General features: G+C 39.0%; 3 protein-coding genes across 22 annotated transcripts in view; 1 reads left to right on the top strand and 2 right to left on the bottom strand.

Moving 5' to 3' along the window:
* Positions 1–4,674, bottom strand: part of LOC118420361 (post-GPI attachment to proteins factor 2-like) — an 8,641-nt gene extending 3,967 nt beyond the window's left edge. The window contains exons 1-2 of one of the 2 annotated variants that reach the window (XM_035827158.1): positions 4,606–4,674; positions 2,791–2,945 (exon numbers count right to left, since the gene is read on the bottom strand). In XM_035827158.1, the coding sequence (XP_035683051.1) occupies positions 2,791–2,943 (153 nt within the window). In that variant the 5' untranslated portion in view covers positions 2,944–2,945; positions 4,606–4,674. Of the gene's footprint in view, positions 1–236; positions 487–2,790; positions 2,946–4,605 lie in introns of those variants that run through there. The other variant, XM_035827157.1, reaches the window with a different exon arrangement.
* Positions 657–9,173, top strand: LOC118420359 (WD repeat-containing protein 55-like). 2 transcript variants are annotated; one of them, XM_035827155.1, is made up of 8 exons: positions 657–710; positions 5,359–5,486; positions 5,844–5,938; positions 6,279–6,439; positions 6,991–7,097; positions 7,362–7,461; positions 7,752–7,921; positions 8,385–9,173. In XM_035827155.1, exons 1-8 carry the CDS (start codon positions 696–698, stop codon positions 8,923–8,925), a joined length of 1,317 nt encoding a protein of 438 aa, XP_035683048.1. In that variant the 5' UTR covers positions 657–695; the 3' UTR covers positions 8,926–9,173. The 2 variants fall into 2 exon arrangements, with proteins under 2 accessions (XP_035683048.1, XP_035683047.1); XM_035827154.1 differs by lacking the exon at positions 657–710 and adding an exon at positions 4,693–4,867.
* Positions 9,174–11,446: 2,273 nt separating this feature from the next.
* Positions 11,447–23,956, bottom strand: LOC118420356 (apoptosis-inducing factor 1, mitochondrial-like). Of its 18 annotated transcripts, XM_035827132.1 has the most exons (22): positions 23,710–23,956; positions 22,716–22,897; positions 22,154–22,168; positions 21,377–21,500; positions 20,462–20,524; positions 19,855–20,006; positions 19,266–19,396; positions 19,018–19,108; positions 18,472–18,633; positions 17,977–18,130; positions 17,800–17,862; positions 17,494–17,582; positions 17,048–17,188; positions 16,768–16,910; positions 16,161–16,320; positions 15,683–15,748; positions 15,332–15,355; positions 14,609–14,872; positions 14,410–14,460; positions 13,553–13,633; positions 12,298–12,492; positions 11,447–12,049 (listed from the first exon to the last, which is right to left on the bottom strand). In XM_035827132.1, the coding sequence occupies exons 1-22, from the start codon at positions 23,801–23,803 to the stop codon at positions 11,972–11,974; spliced, it is 2,523 nt and encodes an 840-aa protein (XP_035683025.1). In that variant the 5' UTR covers positions 23,804–23,956; the 3' UTR covers positions 11,447–11,971. The 18 variants fall into 18 exon arrangements, with proteins under 18 accessions (XP_035683025.1, XP_035683031.1, XP_035683034.1 ...); XM_035827138.1 differs by lacking the exon at positions 13,553–13,633; XM_035827141.1 differs by lacking the exon at positions 14,609–14,872.
* Positions 23,957–23,993: the final 37 nt, after the last annotated feature.

Below are 23,993 nucleotides of genomic sequence, written 5' to 3'. Positions count from 1 at the left end.
CATGTTCAGTCCTTTCCTCTGCAGACCCTATCTGTCTCTGTCAAACCCGGGAGGTGAATTTGTTATCTCCTCAGCATAGCTTTGTATAACATTACAGAGTTTAATAGGCTGTACCGTTATGTTTTAAATTTATACTCTACGAAGTCAAGCTGACTGAATGTCATACGGACCAGTTTAAAAATGCAAAGTTGAACACAAGTACATGTTATAAGTTATCATGAACAACAGTTACAAACCTTGCAGTGCGTTGCTGTTGAACTCTTGAAGTGAATCAACAACGCGATAATAACACAGAATACGAAGGAAAACAAAGGTAAAGCACACGTTACTTTTGCTACCAGACGAAAGTTCAACCTCATAAGACTTGAGGCATGACTGACTTTCGACGGTAAACGGTCCATCTTTAAGGAAATATAGCAAATATCTTAACGTCTCCAGAAGCGTCAGGTGTAAACAGCATTTCAAAGATCTGTAGGTGTCTTCGCTTACATATTTTCCTGCCTGATAAATAGATGTCATATTTTTAAAAGGCCGACTAATATCAACATCCGAACTATATTCATATCATATTTGGGTTTGACGGTAAATATTTCAATATGTTATTTAGCACATGGTATGAATAGCATTTTGTTCATTTTAATAAGAGCCGATATATCAGGCACTGAAATCGTAGACAGCTAAATCTGGGATCCAACATGGCGCAGGTACATGTAAGTTCACGTAAATTTTCTCACGTGTTTGGATGTTTATGTCAAGTTTTCATGAGGTTATAGGGGATAGTTCATTGTTGTATGATGTTCACAAGCTAGAAATAGAATTCCGGGGTAAATATGGTAGTAATGGAGTAGATTATTGGACTGTAAAAAGTCTGCTTGTAAACACAAATTATTAGTTAATAGTTTGATCATGATTAACGTTATTTACATCATACAATGTATTAGTGAATGAAAACATTACCATATACACGCATTGAAATCTACTACATTGTCAAGAGCATGATTCGAAATTTGCATATACTACGAGACTATGGAACCCAATCTAATATCTCTATGGACCAGTAAAATATCCTGCCATGGCACACACTGGCCTAGATCCAAGTTGGGCTTGAATTACATCTTGATGCTGGCTCTCTGACAAGCTCATCTCATGTTCAGGTCATGATTCTCAACATGCTGCTGCAGATGCTTCAAGTTCTATTAAACATCACATTCCTTAGTAATGTTAACGTTGTATTACTATTATATGATAATGTGCACATCTAGTGCATTGACAATGGCTTCATATATTTAGATTCAGACAATTTTGATATTCCTGCCGAGAAATTTTTTTGGCAAGAAATGTTTGGCACTTAATTGACAGGTATTTTTACAGGATGTTCCTTTGATAACACCTGTCAGATCCTGTCAATCCTTACTCTAACCCCAGGGATAATCTGGTAAAATATTATTGCAAAATTTAATCTACATTCCTGAGCAAAACATTACAGTCACTACAATACCAGTTATGTTGAATAATGGAATGAATAAATGATAGCAAATGTAGTGGGACCGCGTGGCACAGTGGTAGTTTATTTGCCTCGGAACCGAGAGGTTGTGGGTTCGAATCCGACTGCCGTGCCACCGATCTTGTGCCCTTGGGAAAGGCACTTTACACGGCTTTCCTCACTTTACTCGGGTGAAAATGAGTACCTAACTTCGGCTAGGGCCGTCCCTCGGATAGGACGTTAAATGGAGGTCCCGTGTATGGGGAAGAGCCACACCCCATGCACGTTAAAGAACCCTCACACATGCGATGGTGCAGTGTGCATTGGTGCAAATCCTTCTGTCGGGAGTTGGTGATTCACTTCAAATCACCTGGATGGAGGCCTGGCGACCTCTGTCTCGTATCAGCCACATGGTGAATTACATCATTCACCCGGACGGGTGTGTCACCCCGTAAGGGGCGGTATAACCCGTCGTGTGTAAACATGTGCGAACATGTACAGGGTTAGCCCTACGGCTAGTTGGGCAGCCCTGGCTGTTTGTAAACAGCTGAACAAATAAATGAATAAATAAATAGCAAATGTAACATTGTTAAAAAATAATGTGTAGCCAGAGACTGAACCACTGACTTTCTGCATGCTAGGCCAGGCATGCAAGTTGATTTCTCTATCCCCTTAGCAATCAAAGGTACATTGTATGATGTAATTGAATTCCTGTGCTTCCTGTCAATAAGACTTTTTTATATTCACTGTTGACAGGATGGTCCTGTCAGTCAATACATGTCACACTAACTGAAATATTCAGTGATACCTGCTGATTCCAATAAAGGTAGATTGATTGATTGATTGAAATTCCAAGCCAAGAGTTGTAGTTTCATCAACATCCATGGTTTTATGTGGCTTGTTGCCAGATAGCCCTTGATGTGAACAGTACTGTGTTACAGGAAGCAATTACAAACTGACAGAAGTGCTATGCTATTCTGTTGTTAAATAGACCAATATGTGATAGATGATTTTATTTTTACATTGACTTTCTCTAGGAATACGCATCAACCTTCTGATTTGATGATAGATATTAACACTGAAAATCTTAACCCAGAATATAAATTTGTTCGTTTGGCTGACTTAACAGGCAGCTGAGGTTAATTGATTAATTGTCTTATTATGTTGTGGCTCAGTGTCAGAATGTCACAATGACACGCCATGTCATACATTGTACATCCATCTTGGAAAATACAACGGTTACCAATAATTATTCTTTTCAAAGCAAAACCCTTTACTGTAGTTGTTAAACTCAACAGTGTACTCACCTTACAATGTGTTCCCGTAGCTGACTCAAAGTGAAGCCACAGGCCTAGTAACACTGCACACAGAAAACTGCCCAGGGGTAACAGAGCTGTGATCTTGTGCCATAATCTGAAGTCCACTCTCAGCAGCACTGAGTCCAACCGTAAACTCTCCATGTCTGAAAAATGAATGAGCTCAGGGCTTCAGCCTTTCATATGCAAAAGCCACCAGGATGTCTCTAGTAGACATATCCTGTGCCAGATTTTTTTACCCCTCCAGTTATAAAATCATTTAAACTTAAAAATGTCACGATTGATAACAGAAAAACATATTTGAAAAAAGAAAAACCGTTGAATTTTGAAGTATATGATAATTATATCATCACCATGTTAAAAACAACTTCCGTATAATTTGATTAGGCATGGTATACATTGAACTGTTATTAGTTCAATTATCTGCAGATTTTAATTGTAGCCATTTATAGAATTCTACATCCTAATTGACAGGTAGTAAGGAAGGGCATTGATTACTATGTGTGCTACACCATGCCTGTACCAGATACCAGTATATTTAACCAAATGACATTTCTGGCATCGTGCCAGAAATAAGGACTGTCCCCCAAATCAGGTGATATTACATGTGCAGGAGTCAAATAGATATCGATCCTAATTCAATTATGGAAAACTACATTTTGCCGACCTAATTAAGGGTACTGTATGACAAAGGTACAGATCGCTATCTATAAAGTCGGCTTTCAGTGGCCTGACAAAATGCTCATGCTGCGATTATGACTTCAAAATCTCAAACAGTGCTGCTCAGTCAGGCCTAGGAAAAAAATGTTGTGTTTCCTGTTTCCCTTTAACCTACCTAGGAAATGAATGATAAATGTATCTATTATGCACAACGCTCAAGTTTGCCATTGAAAGACTCTTAGTGTCCTCATGTTCAACTTTAATGTAGTATGTCACACTAGAGTTTTGGCCAGCGTTAAAGAAATAACAAGAAAAAAAAGGTATAAATCCCTACCAACCGACCCTACTTTTTTCAGGACTGAAACAGGAAACACAACATTTTTTTTCCTAGGCCTCAATTCATCAACCAGCTCTACCATCATGGTATTTTTGTTTCAAAGCTATCTGGTGACATGATCAGTCACATGAGCATTTTCCAAATAAATAGGTCACAATTGTAAGGAAACAGTGAGCTGTCACATCCACTGACTGGCAAAAACAACTTGAAAGACTCTTTCAATATTGGCAGTTGGTAACGTTATGTCAAGGAGGTTGAAACCTCCTCTGTGTATAAGGGAGTGGCCAGGTGGGGAAGAGTCCACTTACAGTACTCAATGAAGGACTTTTTTTACCCTGCAACCATAACTTGATATTTTGTTGTTATTTCTTGACACTATAAATACTATAATGTGTAAACATCTGAGATCAATTTCTGGTGGCCTGGAACAGATTAATTTTTGTGGCACAGTGAGATATTACCATTATCTTTGAGCCATTGCCACCATATGCCACATGTGGCTTATTCATGCATGACATATGTGCCAGTGAATGGGCACATTTGTAGATAACTGGCAAATACCACAGCTAGAAATTGCCACATGTATCAAGACTGTGTGATCAAATTACTTTACAAAAAGAAATCATGATTCTATGTCAGTGGCATGACCTTCAAGTTTTCATTCAGAACTAAAAATGAAAAATGAATTAAAAACCTTTAAAAATCTGAATCATTATCTTAAGAGAATGGAGACTTAAGACCCCTTGGAACACAGTAAAATTGGTATTTATCACTATCCCCTTCAAAACATCCATTACAACAGCACTCACCTTATGCTCTTGTTGGTATGTGTACAATGATCTGCTTGCAAACAGGATCAACTGCCGTGTGGGCTCTTCCTGTGACCTATGACCTATGCATCTGTAATAGCCACATGTGCGGACAGGCACAGGCAGATGTTAGTTGTGTGGACAGGCAGAGTAGATCACATCGCCATGGTTCAGTGCCTCAACCTTTGTTAGTGTGGTGAAAGGAATTCAGTTTTAGAATTAGTAGATTCTGTGTGTTGTCCTAATTATGTCTGAAGGGAAGGTAAGTGTCTGATTGATCCAATGTCATTTACCAAGGAGGTTAACCTCCTTGGGTGTACCTGTTTCACATACAAAGGACAGTTTTTCTTGATGATGTGCATAATGCAATTGCAAGGATTTCAAACTATTTCCAATTTGGAAATGCCCTTCCATCGACTTGATATCCCTAAATACAAAATTAATGTACGTTGTATCCTGGATGTTGGATATATAGACTAAGGTCACCCCAGGTGAACAAGCGTAAGATGTCTTTGCAAATTCCTTTTCCTGGTTTTGTCTCAGTATATTTAAAGCCTGACTAAAATCACACTTCTAGCAGCTGGCAGTACAGTTGGGGAGGGGGTCATTGACCCCAGCCTGCAAGGGATTGTGTAAACACAGACTAGATGTAGGTTATAAAAATTTGTATCTGCAGAATGTATACCACTGTAGCATATTCATAATAACATGTATTTATAAAACTTGAAGTTGTATCTTGCACCATTACCACAGGAGGAGAGTGAAGATGACAAGGTGCACATCCCTCCTGACATCACCTTTGAAGACCTGGTGGTGGACATCAACTTCCACCCCAGTAAACCTCTCATTGCTGCAGGGATTATCACTGGGGACGTCATCTTGTAAGTTTGACCCTCCAAATGTTGTGGAATTATGATTCTAAAGCCTGAACTATCAGGTCAGGATTGCGTTAAAGCGGAATCCTTGGTGGATCGTCTGTTCACCTCGGTCACAGAGTGATCCATGGCCAACTTACAGACACAAATTTATTCTACACTTCTATGGTTAATTGCCATCTCTCAATATGCTTGTATTCATCTATACTACAGGAAATTCATGTATTGTGGAATTGTGTTAAGTGTAAGATTAGAGTATTCCTGTTATAACAGTTGCTTTACTAAAGAATGTATAAGAAAAGAAAGCCAAAGAGACAATATCCAATCCTTCAAGTTGGTCACATGCATGTTGTTTCACCACAGACACTCCTATGCATCTTCTGCTAACACCTTAGTAAGGACCTTCAAACATCACAAGAAGGCAACCAGAGCAGTGGCTTTCTCCAAGGATGGAAACAGTCAGTATAGCATCAAAATGTTTCCTATGATTTTATTTGATTCAGTTCTCAAGATATTGTATGGTGTTGTAGTTGCAGGTTTCTTCCCCAGTGATTAAAACATGCCATGATAAAAATCTGAAATCTTTTAATCAAATATATTTCTTAATTCAACCCACACCAAGCATTCAAATAGGTTAGATTGAATAAAATGTTAAGGTGAATTCTTGAATGCCTTAATGATGCTTAATGCAATTTTGAGAGTAGATATTACTAATAAAGCTACAATGTACATATGAATATTTTCCATTATTAAGGCCTGAGCTATTGTCCTGATAAAGTATGTATTATTGTCTTGTAGGTTTGATCACCTCCTCTAAAGACAAGTCCCTGCAGGTAGTAGATGTGGAGACAGGGAAGGTTTCCCAGTGTTTCTCCGAGGCCCACCCAAGCCCTGTGTACTGTCAACTGGTCATCAGTGACAGGCTGTTAGCAACAGGAGATGATGATGGCAATGTGAAGGTGTGTACATATGTTAGCTCATTTTGGTACCAATCTATAGTATTACAGTTACAGGTCTATTCAAGCCAAGAGGTCTGTAGAAAAAAAGGAGCTGCATAATACTGCTTTGTACATCGGCCAGTTTAATCTTTTTGTTAACCCTCTCCTTGATACCTAACCCAATACAATTGTAGTGTCTAATGGCTACCTTAGCAGGCTACTGGTTAAACTATAGAATTACATATATCAGACTTTGTGTGCATGTTTCGGTGCATTGATGGTTTTGAACAGAATAAGAGCAAGAAAATGCAAATCAGCAACAGTTATAGATGACTATATATGGATGGAGGGTGAAATGTATTTTCTTTTAAAAGCTTCTATTATATAATCATATAAATTTATAGTGTTTTGAACTCGAACAAAAATCTCACACTGAATAATGATAAATATCTGATGTTCATTCACAACACCAACATTTTAGTCCTGATATTTCAAAGCTGAAGTAGAAAATGTCCTTTTTAAAGCTGAAGATTTTTCCTTTTGAATCTCCTACCTTGTATCCACATCTCCAGCTGTGGGACCTGAGGAAGGGACATCCCATCATGGAGCTTCAGGAGAATCAGGACTTCATCAGTGACATGGCCGTGGATGAGGAGAAACGCTTTCTCTTGGCTACAAGGTGTGCTGTTATGGTTCTATTAGTAATTACTATACATAAGATATATAAGATTGTTTATCTACAGATGTTTGATTTAACTTCCTAGGAAAATGCCCAGGGTTTTTTTAGTATCAAGTGTACCAGATAAGCAAAGTTGGTTATCAATTTATGAAATGTAATGTTATATAGCTGTAATAATAATGTTTTAAGTTTTCTTCTTTGAGGGTATGCAAAAAGGATTATTGTTTGGTTGTTTATCTGCATGTTCTGCGTTCTTGGCTACAGTGGAGATGGCACCATGACAACTTTCAACATAAGGAGGAGAAAAATGGTGATGCAGTCAGAAAATATGGAGGATGAGATGTTGTCTGTTGCCATAGTGAAGGTATGGACTCAGATAAGTCAGCTTCCAAAATTTAAGTAGTTCTGGACACCTGGTTTGATAATATGATCTATAATTTTGGTAGAAACTGTTACTATTAGTAGTTGTATTGTAGTAGCATGACAAGAAACAGCAAGATGCCAGTTTTAGTTGAATATTTTTGTCATAATAGATCTATTCGAGAGCACATTTCAAAATTTTTCCAAATTTACTTTAAGATTTGCAGTTTTATTTTTTTTGTGTCCCATCATTTTGAAGTGCTATTTTCATCCCATGAATGATTTCCGTACTAGGATGGAACCAAAGTCATCTGTGGCACAGGGGAGGGAGCACTCAACTTCTTCAACTGGGAGGAGTTTGGGAACATCAGTGACAGGTTCCCTGGCCACCCCATGTCTGTGGACTGTATTGTACCTGTCACCGAGAATATCGTCTGCACAGGGTCTATGGACGGTGTCATCAGGTACGTTCATTCTGGTCCAGGATTTAGTTGTTCTCTATTTTAGCTTTTCCTGTAGTAAATGTGAGAATGCTTTATAAATGACATAAAGTAGAACACCTGGGTGTCTTTTACGACTTTTAGAAGGAGACAGTTACATCAATTGCATGTTCATTCCTGTGCAGATTGGCTTCTTTAACTGGGAAGGGCCAAAGTTGAAAGGATGGGATTTTAAGCCATGGTCCACTATTCATTGCACTTGTGGAAAAGAGGTAGGGAAATGTACCCCATACAATGAATGCTGTACATACTACATAGTATTTGTTTCCTCTGTCACCACCAGCAGAAGAGTGGCTCTTTAGTGACCTAAACACTTTTCTTTTATTGCGTGCTCACTTCAGTTTCTTCTTTTCTCTTCCACACAAAATAGATGTGGCAAAAGACAACAATCTGTTAACAGCCAAAATTATGTTTTTATCTTTGCTAGGGCCGTGAACATCCTTCCCAACAGATTCATGGGTGTTGTTGGAGAACATGAGGAATTTCCCATTGAGCAAATCAGGATCACCCCCAATAGTGAAATGATAGCGAGCTGCTCTCATGACCAGAAAATCAAATTTTGGCATGTGGCACATTTAGAGAAGGAAACCATTGATGCCTCCAAGAAGGCAAAGAGGGACAACAAGCCAAAGAACTTGAAGAAGACAGCGGGCCAGGAAGACTTCTTTGCAGACTTTGGGAAGGATTTGGAGGTCAAACCGGCAACTGAAGATGATTTGTCTGAAGAAGAGGATGACTCTAATAACGAAGAAGAGTCAGAAAATGGAGAAGCTGCAAACAATGGAAACTCCTCAGAGGAATCAGATGATTTGTTATCAGAAGATGATTCTGAGGACCTGGATGGAGATGATTTTGATTCAGATGATGATTCTGATACAAATACCTCAGAGTCAGAGAGGACAGACAATGAAGATGAAAAAGATGTGGCAAAGGACAAACCAGGTTCCAACAGTTCAGAAAAGCAGTGATCTACTGTTACAGCTGAACGTGTACAATTTCTTAAATGTTTTAATTTTTTTCTTAATGCTTTACTTTGCCTTTTTTTAATGCTTTACTTTTTTTAGTGCGACCTTCAGCTGGTGTGCACACCTTTAGAACTGTTGTAATCATTCCACACAACAGCATTGAGTACCAGACAACAGTACACACACCTTTTCATATCTGGATCCAACTGCTGAATGGTATAAAGATTTGAATTAAAGAGAAAGTAAATAGATTTTCGCTTCTTTGAGAGGTAAGGCTGTTAACAGTTAGGAATGTAATTAGTCCTATAGACTCTTCTCACTAATCAAAACCTGCCAGTTTTACTTTCATACATCTTGTCACCCTCAGCCCTCAGGGATAAACAAGTCCACTAGCCCTATAGTCCTGGGCAAGTGAAAATGCCAATCGGGCAAGTGCATGTCCTTCCCCACTTGCCCGATCGGACAAGTTAGCTTTTCTCCATTGAGTGAGATTTTGATGTACTTGCTACTTTTCAAAGTCATGACATAAAGCATTGATTAAAACAGAAAATAGAGCCAATAACAAAAATTCCATTGAAGGCCATGAATGTACATAGAAAAATGTCATTTAGATTTCGGGCAAGTGAAAAGTTGGTTCGGGCAAGTAAATTTTTTAAGTACTTGCCCGATAGGACAAGTCAATTTTAGAAAATTTGTCCAACCCTGTGAGGTGAAGCAGGATGTGTGTTTTTTTTAAGTAGCTAGTAGTGCAATATGGTTAGTCTTGGATATGATTTAGTAAAATTAACTTAAATAGTTTGGACAAAAAAACACAGCAAGAGATCAATCGAATTAGAAACTGTTATAATCAGCAATCTTCAAACAATATATTCTATATGACAACTACACATCAGAGGATGCATGTGTTCTAAACATACTCCATCCATGTTGGAGGACAAATAGTAGTTTAACTACTGTTGAAGACACTTCAGCTTCTTGCTGCACATGACAGGACTGGAAGACTTCTCCACCATCCTAATGCCACAGCTATATATCCCCTTTGCAATAACTGTCTCCTGGCCTAATTCACCCATTCAGCTATCCCATTTCCAATTGTTTTGTCTTAACCTACCGTCCCCCCCCCCCTTCTTTACCTGTAATTCCACTGTAGCCCCTGTACTACATTGTTTTTTGTACTTTTACATTGAAGTTTTTGGTCACACAAAGAACACTTAAAAGTATTTTTCATCTGTGAAAAGTTTCATCAGGTTGATAAATGACTGAATGACAAAGTTCACTGACCACCTGTCACTTCCAGGGCAATAAAACCTAGCTGCAGTCCACAGTGAACCGGTCATAATTGCCCTGAAGAAAGTGACATACAGTCACCGAAATGTTGACTATTATGTTACTCCTTGGTTGTAAATAAAGAAATTTCATAAAATTTTACTCCGATTTTACAAAATTTAATCACTTGCTACTTTCTATCCACCCTTGGTCTAAACATTGTAAAATTGGCTTTTCTTAAGGCTTGATCTACATAGAATCAATTCCAAGTCACCGAGATGGTTTTGAAATAATATTTGTAATAAGGTTGAACTATTTTGAGTAAAAGAACATTTCTGTCACTTAAGTTCGAAATTGTTCCAACATTTCAAAATGAAAGTTTAAACATGTTTGAACCTTTTTATATTTGTTGGAACATTTGGGAAAGTAATGATACAATTATCTCTTTATTTAGAACAATTTTCAAACATCTATGTGTTTTTGTTACTGTTCCAACATGTTCCAACATTTTGTGTCATTTTTTCCCTCCATAAAAACTTTTATTGACCCCATAAACAAAGCTGCTAAGCTTGGTCCTTTGTTTGGCTCTTGTATTTTTAGATGTTCTTTAGTATACAATGGTGAGTCTTTTGTGAGAAGGTGGCAGACAGACATAATGTCCTGCACTTGGCAGGGATGTGTGAATTGCCCTCTTCCCAGCCCACTGACCCAGTTTCATCATATTGTTTCCATGTTCGAACATGTGATCACAAATGATGCATCTATGTTGGAACAGTTTAGAAACTAACAGAAATAATGTATTTGATGTTAGAAATGTTTCTAACATGTTTGAATACTATAGAAATATTTAGAACGTCACATAGATGTTATGAATAGTTCTAAACAGTTACTTATCACAGTTAGATTGTTACAAAGATTTCCAAAATGTTGGAACAAAAGGCAAGAAACACCCTCTCGGTAATATGGAATCGACTCTACTGTATTATGTTTTTCTTCAGACCCTGATTTTGGTCTTTCTTAAGACAATAGTTTCATGTAGCGTACACTCTAGCCTTTCTTCAAACCCCCTGTAGCAGACACATCTACCTTCTCTCAAACCAACCTTATTCCTCAAATTCCCAATTTCACACTGTACGGTTTTGAAGCAGGGTTTACCATCGAAAACACACAATTCAACCAGAAGACATGTTAGCCCTTCTGATGGCTAAATCAACTTTCACCCCAGTTACAAATCTTTTACCCTGACTATAAGTCTTCCTCAGTCCTGCTCCATGCCCAAGTACAGTGTCCTTTCTACCTGTTTAATTGTGATCATTTCTTAGTGATATCAGCCTTAATACACATGGACAATTGATCTCAAATGACTCATGCATTGATACAGGTAGTTGAGGATTAAGTATAGGTGACAAATCCTACCCATGGGAGAATCTTGGGTTCTTGTATCAGGTTTAAGAAGAATGGAAAAATAGCATAGATGAAGATTCTCAAATAGCACTTGCGTGTATACAATGTCAAGGATGAGCAAAATTACAATCCAATACACACAATTCATACCAGTAGCTTCAGACTCTGTGTTAGCAGCTCTGCCTTCCATTCATGTCTTAAGGTACATCTACATCAGAATCTAAAGATAATAGACTATATATAAGTACATCTCCCAGGAAAATGTAGCAACAAAGTCTCTATTAACCCCAGTTATTTTGTGATATCATAGATCTAATCAGCATGATTTAGATTATACACGACCATCCAAGAGAAAGAGATCTATTAATTAGGCCCTGCATCAATCTTCATCTGCGTGAAGATCAAACAGTTTGGCAACCTCAGCTAGGTCCTGATGCTGTTTCCCCTCCTTGATAATCTGTCACAAAAGAAAGAAATAACAATCCTTAGCATAAGTACATTCCTGTTACAAGATTAGAGATTCAAGTGTCAATGAGAATCCAGTAAAACTAACATCCATAAAAAAGCCTTGCATGGTCCATTGCAGTCTGACAGTTATAATTATATATTGCTGATAACAGAAAAGATTCTCATTTGCTACTAAGTTTTTATGCTGTGCAAAAAGCATGAGAATCTTGGCAATGGTGAGAAAGGAAACATTCCCACCTTTCTTGCAATGGGCATTCTGTTGAACAGGTTCCACAACACGACGCCAACGATGACGTCATCTCTCAGGTAGAAGATTACGCCCTTCCCATAGTCCTCCTTGGGTGTGGGAGCGACCCTGTTCTCAGCCTCCACTTCAGCAACAAGCTTGGCAGCTGCCTCTACATCTGGGGCTGGGGCTTCATCTGTCGCACTCTGGTCAGATAGTGAAAAGAGTATGAAATCAAAATAGAAACTACGTACTGATGAAACATAGATGTCAGAGATTCTATGGTCATTAGAAGTTGTATACAGCCTTTAATGAAAGAGAACTTAACAGCATGCTACAAACATGCACTATTTTGCATATAGTGATAAATTATAGGTCTAAGGTAAGTACAGTATAGTGATAAATATAGTGATAATATACTACAGACTACTGCTAGAGTGACAGTTTAGAAGTTACGCATGTACATATAATAAGATTACATTTGTAAGTAAGTGTGCAAGCGGGAACAATTGTGGGAAAAAGGGACACAAGGTAAACACATCTAGCAGATCTAAACAACAATACTCCAAGCACTCTGGAACCTTTGGAAGTGTGCAGGTACAAAATGTAGCTAACTAAGTGAGGTACACGTATTGACAGATAGAACTAGAGGAGCACACCACAAAGTAGTATACAAGTACACTAGTGTCATCACCTCTGGATGTGGGAAGAGTGCAAACGGATAGTTTGCAAGGTCAAAGACCTTTGTTTTCCTCACTCCCTGGCGTGAGTGCAAACACACAGAGCACAGTCAGTACAACATACAAAGTAATGCTAATCACTGGACAGAGCTACTTCTGGAAGTTATGGCTACACACATTGTGCCCTAACAGTACAGACTACACTTAACACTACAGCCACCTCAGATTTGTGGGTAGCCTGTATCTCAGACTGGGGGTTCCCTATCTCATCAGCAGGGCTTGCCTCATCAGACTGAGGTGACTCTAGAAACCCGTCAGGTGTTGTTGGGTAAGTGTTTGGCAAAACTGTAGCCAAAGTGTCAACAACATACGACACTCCAGTTTCTACATCCTCCAACAAGTCCCCCTCTGAATCCTCAGGGCTGGACAGTACGTAGTAAAATCCAATGGTAGGTTCTTCTATGTCTGAAGGAAGGTATGTATCTACAGACACCTCAGACTGAGGGTTTTCTGGCAATGTATTCAAGGGTAGGTTAGGATGTGAAGGGTTCTGTGCACTGCTGATTTCAGGTATCTCTGTAATCACCTCAGTCTTTTCAGAGGCTGAAGGCTCAACATCAGTAGTGGAGGGCACTTCAGAAGGCTCTGTTGTCTGTGCAGATGACAGCTTGTGAAATGGAAGTAGTGGGCAAAGATGGAAAGAACAAACCTTATGGTGAGATGAGAAATACAACTTGAAGCAAGAAGAAGAAATGGAGTTCAAAAGTCCACAAAATAAGACAGTATTGAATAATGACTCGTAAAGCTTATGACTTTAGACAGACACAAAAAAGGAAATAGGATGTGTAGGTAGTAGTGTGTTCATGTTAGCTTCTTTACAGACTACACAAATTATCAAGTTTAACTATTGTTGTAATGCATTCTCAAATTGTGATTACTACAATTTATTCTAAATTAAAAACAGTAAATAGATGGTTTGCATTTGACCAAAGACATAATGTCTTTGATTAGACTATTGTTATAAAGTTGATACATGTAGCTTCAGTTAGCAGCTGAAAGATTGGCAATGGAAGTATTTGATACTCGCCACAAGGGCATTAACATCCAGAATGCTACGAGACGGCATAGAATAAACTGGTACAGAAGTAGAAAATGCTCTAAATGCCACAAAAACAGGTGAAAACACGGATCCTAGACCTGCTTTGAGATTAATGGAGATGCGCAGCTAACATGGTAAAGTACCCGGTAGTAAAATGATGGACAAATGAATATCATACTGTGTGGTAAAGAGGGTTTAAAGTAAAAGGTTTGATAAACATGTATTAGGAAGAGGTACACAGGGCACTTAAGCCATGCATGATGGGAATGGCCCGGGGGGGGGGGGGGGCGGCAGGGAAGGGGCTAGGCCTGTGGGAAGACAAATTTTTGTGTACATGTAAGCACCTCAACTTCAGGGGTAGCTGTTGTTTCACCAGACTCTGCTGCAACACCCTCCTGAAAAAACAAAGTAATAAAGGCAAAACTAAGAAATCATATTAAAGGAATCATCATTCAAAGAAAGCTTAAAACGCAAAAAGAATATGCCAACTGAAATCAAGAGTACAAAAGCAGGGCATCTTAAAATAAGAGGTAATTCTGCCACCTCTCCAGCTTTAGCTTTTTCAGCAGGAGCTTCAGCTGCAGAAGCAGGTTCAGAAGCAGGTGCTGCAACTGGCTCAGATGCCAGCTCAGAGGAAGGAATTTCAGCTGGGGCAGAAGGAGCTTCAGAGGCCAGTGCTGCAGCTGGAGACTCAGAGACCTCTGCAACAGGTGCTGCAGCTGGTTCAGGGGTCTCAGAAGCAGGTGCTGCAGCTGTTTCAGAAGCAGGTTCAGCTAGTGCTTTTTCAGATTCAGCAGAGGGCGGAGACTAGAAAGGAAGACACGGCAAAACAAAACAAAACAAAAATAGGTCTAAAATAGTATCAATATATTTTAGTTAAAATCATAATAACTGTAATAGAGTACAATGAAAATAAACATGTGCTAAATTGACAAATAGAATGATAGATATGGGGCAGCAGCAAAGGGTTGACATGGCCAGTAGTGCACATAGATGTAGCAGGATACCTCTATGGACAACCGGGTAGGTACATGTAAATGTAGAAAAAGTATCTCTTTCTTAGCACTACTTAGACAGAAGAAATTAAAGCAACCAACTGCACCCATGAAACCTAGCAGCAAAAGACAAAAAAAGCAAAGGTTATTTATGCCAAATGGCTAAATGTATTGCTGCTGCTGCTGCTGCATAGAAATGAGATTATGTCCTTGGCAATGCTGATGGCCCACTGTGAAGGAGGCAAAAGCAACTAATGGTGTTCTTTCTCACCTCTTTGGCCGGTAGTGTGGCTTCCTGTGTGTACATCAAACAATGCATGTAAATCCAAAATACTAGTATATGACTTGTGCACTAGTACTACTAACCTTTATCACAAAAACTTTCTAAACAAGTAAAAATTGTATAATAAATATAGACATATAATACACAGAAATTAACTGGGTCGTCAGTTTTACACAGCCCTCATACTTTCTGCTTATTACCAATTATTGGTAGGTACTTAAGTATGGAAGCTGTGGAAAAATAACTAGGATGGCACCCAGAAGTACTAGTATATGTACATGAAAATAAGACGTGACAGAGGAAATAAGGCTAAAAAAAACAGTCAAAGAGAGTCAGTACCATAACCTCTAGATCTGGTACAGTAGATGTAGCAGCCTGTTGCATGGCAGAACCAAAGATAGACAGCTAAACACACAGACACATCAAAGAGAAGAAGGTGTATTGTGCAAAACTTCAAAGCAGCAAACTGTTTAAATAAGACTTATAAGCTGGAAGAGAATTGGCAAGGAAACTGAGATTGTCTATTTGTACACAGCCACCCATGGCAAGTTTAGGAAATATATAGAATCTTTATCTAGATGAAAGCTATTGGCAGTATTGCTGAACATTAGACAGGATTGGAAAGAACTTTATTTGGGAATCCAATAGTCACTAGTATCATAAAATCATCTTAATCTTTTGATGATGTCTATGCAGGAAAAACAGGAGATTGAAGGCTGCCCTTCCAAAGATTTAGACATATATACACATTGGGCATTCTGCTAAACTGTTAAACGATGACACAACATCCACACAACACAAGTGATGAAGTACTTACAGCTTCAGTCTCTGTGACGGATCTCAGACTCTCTCCTGTCTCCTCCACTACTGCCCTAGGGGTGTCCTTCTCTGTTGCCTTGGCAAAGACTGCCACCGTGGGCAGGGATGAATCCACAATTCCGATGGCCTCATACCCCACATCTGGTCCTAGGTCAGACCTGTAGGAAAAAGGAATCATAATTTTACACCACAAACATTTTCTTTCAAAACCGTTACAAAATAAAATAGCTGCAATGAATTCTGTCAAATATGCTTCGTTGTTATATTTTCTATCTATAAGAGAGCCACACATTGTTTTTACATAAAAAACATTGCTTTCTAAACAAAACTGTTTGTTTCAAGTAATCTTTTTACTAAGTAAGACATTCCAAATAGGGAACAGGGCAGAAGGATAACCAGTATATAGCTAGGGTATAAAAGATCAGTTTCTCCCAGATCAATTCAGTGTCACTGATAAAAGATAGTGGATGCTATTTGAAACGTCCCAAATCATATCCAGTTGCTTGAGTAACTACTTTTTGGCGCATCTTATCACCTGGATGTCTAACCTTCATTGAGATAACAAGTATATGTAGTGAACGTATTGGGATGTATCTATTCCTCACCAGAACATGGACTGATGCCAGTAAGGTTTCTTGGCGCCCGTCATGTTTTCCCCGGCCAGTCGGCCACTGACGACAGCATGATCGTGGTGTTCCACCCTCCGCCGACCCAGCTTTATGTCGTAGAAAGATGAGGCATCGCCAGCCTGAACACAAACAGAAAATACTATCATGTACTTGTTGCTAAGAACACTAATACACAGCAATATTCTAAAGAAAATGGCATATTACAGAATAAAGCTTAACAAGGAATAGGATGTGATTGTGAACAACCATATCTTACCACCCAGATGTCAGATCTGGCCTCTAGTTCAGCATTGACTCTGAAGCCTCCGTATGTGTCGTCTACTTCCAGTCCTGATTCCTTGGCCAGTTCTGTGTTGGGCTCCAGGCCTACTGCCACAACTACATGGTCTGTAGAGATCTGAAAAGACAATGCAGAGCAAAAAAGCATTCAGTGAATACAATACTTCATTGCAATGATAAAGTAATTCATTGTTTTGGACTTCAGCTTTGTCTTTGAGGTTACATGTAAATGCAGATGACCTTGATTATGTTACAATGTACATCATCCCTACCATAGATTGCAAAGATGTGTTTTAAGATGTTTTACCATGGACATCACTTATAAGATATAAGCAACTCCGTTGTCTATCTAAACATAAAACTATAGCAAACTTCAATATTTGTAAGTGACATTTGATAGATACTGTAAGTTGTCAAAGTTACCTCTTCTCCAGTGTTGAGTTTGAGGATGACTTTTCCATCACTATACCTGGCTCTCTTCACAAATGTTTCTGGTTTCACTGTGGCACCCTCTGAAAAATCACATATTTTCATCCTTCTTTCTTTTCAACAAAAAGTCCAACACAACAGACTAGCTATTCAATAATTTTGAAACATCTATTCCTGGTAGAAAACAAATGTATAGAAGGGGCCTGCATAATCTGGAGGAACGACCAATTCAACATTACCAGCCAAGACTGCCAAGTGGTGTGTTTTCTACTGCACATGAACTGTACAAGAAGATCTTACCTCCTCTGACTTTTGCTGTTGTCCATTGGCTCAGGTACTCAGGGAGAACTTTTCCCATATTTCCTGCAACAGAAACAACCAACAATCACATTGCTTGCCATGTATCATCTCTCCATCTACTATAAGAATCCAAAGAAAGGACGTTTGACTACATAACATAATGACTAATTGACACACCTGCCTCCGGGAACATCTGGATGACCTTGAGACTGGAGTCCCTACTCCTCTTCCCCAGCGCACAGGTCAGCTCGCTCCCCAGGAACCCCCCTCCCACCACCACGATGGAGCTCGCATTCTTGGAAACCTCGTCCAGCCTTTTAAAATCCTTAATCTGGTGAACAGATCGTGGGTAAGTAAGGCAAAATCATCCATTTGTACCTCCACATCATATATATTTGACTGCATTTTTAACATTAAAAAATAGTTTTCTTACAATAATACAAAAGTTTCATTAGCTTCACACTATATTTTTCATGTTCATTACAGATATCAATAGGTACATTGTAAGTGGCATTGTGGATTTTACCAGTCTGCCAGTCTTCAGGACTAACTACATGTATTTACTTTACACATACTTTGATAGGCATTATTGATGCTGTAAACTGGTTAGCATCTATAATGCCTTTCAACCGATCTTTAAAAAAAAGTGACAGTACAATGTCAGTAACTTACTCCTCTGAAGAGAGTGACCCTGTCCCTGACTTCCTGTGATGCCCTCTCAAACACCGGGATGTTGCGAGGTCTGCCGCCTGTGGCAATCAGGACTTTGTCGTAGAAGATTTCCCACCCATTGTCCAGCACAGCCACCTGTTTCTGGGGGTCCAGCTTCATAACCTGTTTAAGAATATAATAATTAAGATTTATTTACAACTTCATATCTTGAAATAAAAGCTCATCTGCATATGTGTTTCAAATGCAAAATGTGTGTCAAACACAACATTGAAAGACTCTTGAAAACACATTTTTGACCTTAATTCAGTCTTCATCAGGTTGGACTGACCCACTGTTTTTCACATGTAAACTTCTAGGCACCTTTGACCTATTACAGGTGTTGAATTTCTAGAGGGTCACATGTTCAAAGTAGTGGGTCAACTCAACAAGAGGAAGTTTTGGTGAGTCTTTTAAAGTGTTGGATCAAGAGTTTAAACTTCAGTTATCTTTTTGATGGGGTCGGCGGATGTCGAACAGTCAGAAGAATATAACAAGTGCATGCCTAACCTTTCTTCCTTTGACAACAGCCACTCCTCCATTTTCCTGGTAGGCCAACTCTTTAGGCTCCACATAAAAGGATGGTGGGTTGTAGTAGACGCTGTAATGGTGAAGATATGATTGTCAAAACTCAGACATTTGAAACAAGTCACACATACAACTCTTGAATTATTTTAAACAACTTTAATTGCACCATTGCACTAATTTTTGCACTAAACTGGTTTTCGTTATTTGTACATAAGGTGCATTGGCCCAACCTTCTCTCCTTGCCATTCCACTGTTTGAATTTCATTTTCTCCACCAGTTTGGGTTCATCGCTGTACCACAGCTCCTTGGACAGGGGTGGCCTCATGTAGGGAAGCTCCTCCTCCTCTGTCACTACAAGGACCTGCCAACATGATTGACAGGTGAAGAGATTATTCTGTTGAGGCAAACTCGCACCATGCATGTTACCATCACTCCTAGGGTAGGGAAGCTCATTGTCTTACTAACAACATGCAGGGTGAAATGACCAGGATGTACATTGTGTTCTGATGGCAAGAGAGCTTGCAAAATTTACTTGAACATTTTGAAAGATATGTAAATGCTGGTGTTTGTATATTTTTTCACCACCAAAAATAGCAATACAGTTCACTTCTACTCATTAGCACTTGACACAAACACCTTGACACAGACCTTATTAATTACATGTAGCTTTGCCCCTGATCCTTCCTTTCGTATGTGTCAAATACCATCTGATCCTCTCTCCTAACGCCATTTCTGTGTTTTTGTTATGGCCAGGGAGAGAGTATAATTGCTACTCCAATACCATCTTTTCACACCCAATATCAATGGAAAAAGTTTTACCTGAGCCTTTGCATCACTTGCCCTGATTGCTCTGAAGGCAGCAAAGGATGCTGTCCCCCCTCCAATCAGCAAGTACTTGGCATGGCCCGGGATTTCAGGCATGACCTCATAGTCAGGGTAGGACTGAGGTGTGGCATCCAACAGTTTCTTGCCTAGACACAGACAACACACATGGTACCTTCAGTTCAATGTTATTAAAGTGGTTATCAAATATGTATTAGCATTAGTAGCATGCATTGACCTTCATTACCGTTTCCTTGTAAGAAACTATCCTGTAGAGGGTAAGAGAAGATGCAAAATGAGTATCTTGTAAAGCCAACAGTTCCTTGCACCCTACAACAAGGCTAAAAGATGCACATGGTTAAGTGCAAATGTATGTTAGTATCATGGAGCAACATTTAAGATGCATGTACTTTCATGTATCTACATGAGAGTAACAACAACCTTAAAACCATTTTGCACCTAATTGTGCTAGAGATTAGTACAATCCAATAGGCATGCAAGCTACTAATCATATCAGCATGGAAATACAAAAATGTATGTATCTCTGAAGGGGGAGGGGCAAATAATGCAGGTTATTTTCTCCATCCATCATTCCATGACTCACTTTCAGCATCAGGCACTGCTTCAGCAGGTGCTTCTGCAGCTGCTGGCTGGGCAGGTGGAGCTTCTACTTGCAAAAGGACAAGTACAACTTATAAAGTGAAGTAGCATTAAAGCTTAGACAGACAGAATGGCATAAAACAAAAATAGCCATAAACAAGGGAAAAGTAAGACATTCGTGCAATATAAAGGGAAAGAATGCCACAGCCCATGTTCAAGCAAAGTGAACTGAAACAGCCAACGACTATAGCAATGTATAATAATGATTATGATAGCAATGTGCTACAAAGGACTTTCAATGGTAGTATAACTGGAAGGAACTGAAATGTTTAGTTTATATAATGTTGACAATGTAATTCTGTAAGGAAAGATGGGAAGAGAAGGGGGCATATATGTAGGTTATACCTGCCAAATCCATAAGAGTATGATCGTCTGAATATTGGTTTACAATTCCCGAGGATTGCTCGGCTGCCTGACACACAGCTACTGGTATACCAGCAGCAAAGGCAGCTTGTTTAAGGAAAACATGGACTATTGTGGGTCTACTGTACGTGTCAAGTGAATGATGATGTGTACATACAAGGATGATCAAAGAAACAGACATGTAAATCAACATTTGGATGCTCAAGATAGTAGACAGTAATTGAAGTAATTAAATTTTACTGCAGCAGTAGAGAGATGATTCCAAATACATGTATGTATTAAAATTGAGTATGTATATATTTTCATTCATTAATTTAGCATCTTACTAAAGCTAACAAATCTCTATTGACAGCAATTTTCCTAAAGTTTGTATAACATAAGTATGTCAGCTGAACACCTGGTAATATAGACAATAAGATTTCTACAATACACACTACTAATGCAATTTTTGACAAAGCAGTTTAAGTTCATGTTATACTAGTTGTGTGATACGTACCAGATTTAGTAGTTTCTGTGACAGGTGTCTCAGCAACTGGCTCTGTGGCTTCCTTACTTGCAGCTGCCGCAGGTGCAGCAGCTTTCTTTAACGTACTACCATCTTTGGATGTTTCTCGCATGTACTGTAGAACAGATTAATAACATTTTACTCCCTTGTGAAAACAAACTGTGCATGTATATCAGGAGTACTATCAACTGTTGATGTTGGCAAATACATGACTGTAGATCTTGAAATCACCAAACCTGTCCTGAATTTCAGTTCAGTCTGAGAATAAGCTGTCACACGCAACAATCCAGGACAACAGAAATTGCAACAAAAAAACTCACACCATACAGTGTATCACAGCACAGCACAGCACAACACAAAACAACACAAAACAACACTAGTACAGTATATAGAGTATAGAAATTTGCCCACAATAGTCCTAAGAAAGAAGCTGAAAAGAAACTTAATTTGGAAGGACTGTTAAAACTTTCAAAGCCCCAGAATCAGACCACATCATCAGTATATATTGATGCATGTTAAGTACCATATCCATATGTACAGTACAGGAAATTTGAAATACAGTACCGGTATGTGCAATGCTGCCAATAAAATATCGCCTGACAGTTTGCAAACAGAAGACAGTCTTTTGATATTATACTGAGTGTGGTACAAGACTCAGAATTAAGGCATGGGATGGAGATGGACTGATGTTGAAGGTATAACTTAAAGATAATATAGCAAGGAAACACGAGACAGTAGGCTGAGTAGCTGTACTAAGGACTACCTCACCTTCCGTGACCACCACTGGGGTGAACATGCAAGAGAAGAAACCAAGATTGGTTAAGGAACACTACTGGGGAAGACGGGAAGGGTAAGAATTAGTGATTGTCAAACACTGGCTAAAGCTATGGATAAAGCACCCACAAAGATCTGTGACAATAGGTATGATTATGAATCATTCAATAATCATTGTATTCAAGTCTTAGTCTGTGTAACACAAACTCTGCTGTCCATGATCTGTAACTGCGCCCCTCCAGCAAGATTTAATCAGGCTATTCAATTCTCTGCTTTGTTCATTACATACTTTTTAGTATAAGGAGGTGTTAAAGTTTGTTAGACAGCATACAGGGTATGGAATGAGGAAATGTAGTGACCACAGAAGAGAAGACAGACACCATTTAATTTCACACTAGTACTGACTTGAATATTTTTACAATACCGTAACAAAAGCTTTTCTTCTCCAGCTTACATATCACCATTTTGCCAAAAAAAAGGTTTAGTAATAATATTCACGCAACATCTCACTCAACAAGAAGTAGACTGAAAACATACATGTCCACCAGATACTCACATAAACAATGCCTCCACCACCAAATAACACAGCTAGCCCATAAAAGATATAGTTAATCTTGGACTGGGACTCTCCTGCGGATGCCATAGCCCGCACACTCTGCCATGATGGAGGGGTCCTGTGAGCAGGGCCATTTCTGGTCTTCCTGGAGGCTTCTGATGACAAGACATGCAGACTGGCACCTGTGAAGAACAGCAGAAACACACAACTCAAAACTCAAGCAAAAAGGATTTTTCAAAAGATACTGGGGACAACTCGGACAGCAAGTTCTTTTTCATTAACAATCGTAACCATGAAGACATATCGATAAGGTATGGAGCAATGATGGCAGAGACTCTGAAATTCAACCTGTTTCTACTTTGTTCGTCTTTCTCAAGGATCTAAAGCATAAAAACAGTATAAAAAGACTCTCCTCAACGAACTGCATACTTCATGATTTCCCAACTAGCCTATAGAAATAACAGTGATATACGAATGTAGGACTGGACAGGTGTTTAAGGTCAAAGGTCATATGAAGGTAAAATTGCCACACCTCCAATCAGTATGATCAGATGACTTGCAGACAAATCAAACAAATCACATGGTTTGCCAATCAAACTCCATATTCTGGTAAACGGCCTTTGTTTTCCAGAGTATGATGGAAGACGATCTTGTGTAATATTTGCCATAATGTTACATAATACACAAAGTGATCCACTCACAATATACATAAGTCATAATCCACACAATGTTTTTGTAATGCAATGATATCCATTACAACACATTAAATATTGAACACCATATTTTGACGACATATCAAGTTCACTAATTTTAATGTCCTTTATAATGAGGCCAAGGTCGTTATTCTTGAATCCTACGCCCCCCCCCCCCCCCTCATAATGGCGGACAGCACACAGATTCATCCAATGCACCATTGCAACGATGTCAAGGTTTTAGTATCATATTCCTGTTATCAGGATGATTTTAGAGACAGTGACAAAATAGTGGGCCTGACCGTGAACTTGGAACTGCTTAGAGGTGACCACCCTGCAGCACGCTGCAGACAGTCGTGCAGCGGTGACTGATCCTGCGCCTGCTATTCGAAACATCTCTGCAAACTCCTCACAGCTCCTTCTGGATCTTCCACAAGTACCGAGCAAGTCTCTAGTCTTTATATATGTCTGATAAATCCTCTATAACGGTTCTAATGTGAAGATATTGGAGTTGTCATCGATGAGAAAAAAGTTTGGAGGGTCAGACACATGAACACATGCCCGAGGTCAGGGGAGAGGACGCTGG

The sequence above is a fragment of the Branchiostoma floridae genome, chromosome 7 (assembly GCF_000003815.2).
Source record: "Branchiostoma floridae strain S238N-H82 chromosome 7, Bfl_VNyyK, whole genome shotgun sequence".
NCBI classification, from domain to species: domain Eukaryota; kingdom Metazoa; phylum Chordata; class Leptocardii; order Amphioxiformes; family Branchiostomatidae; genus Branchiostoma; species Branchiostoma floridae.
Note: the sequence above shows the minus strand (reverse complement) of the source record. Positions and strands in the feature narration are given on the sequence as shown.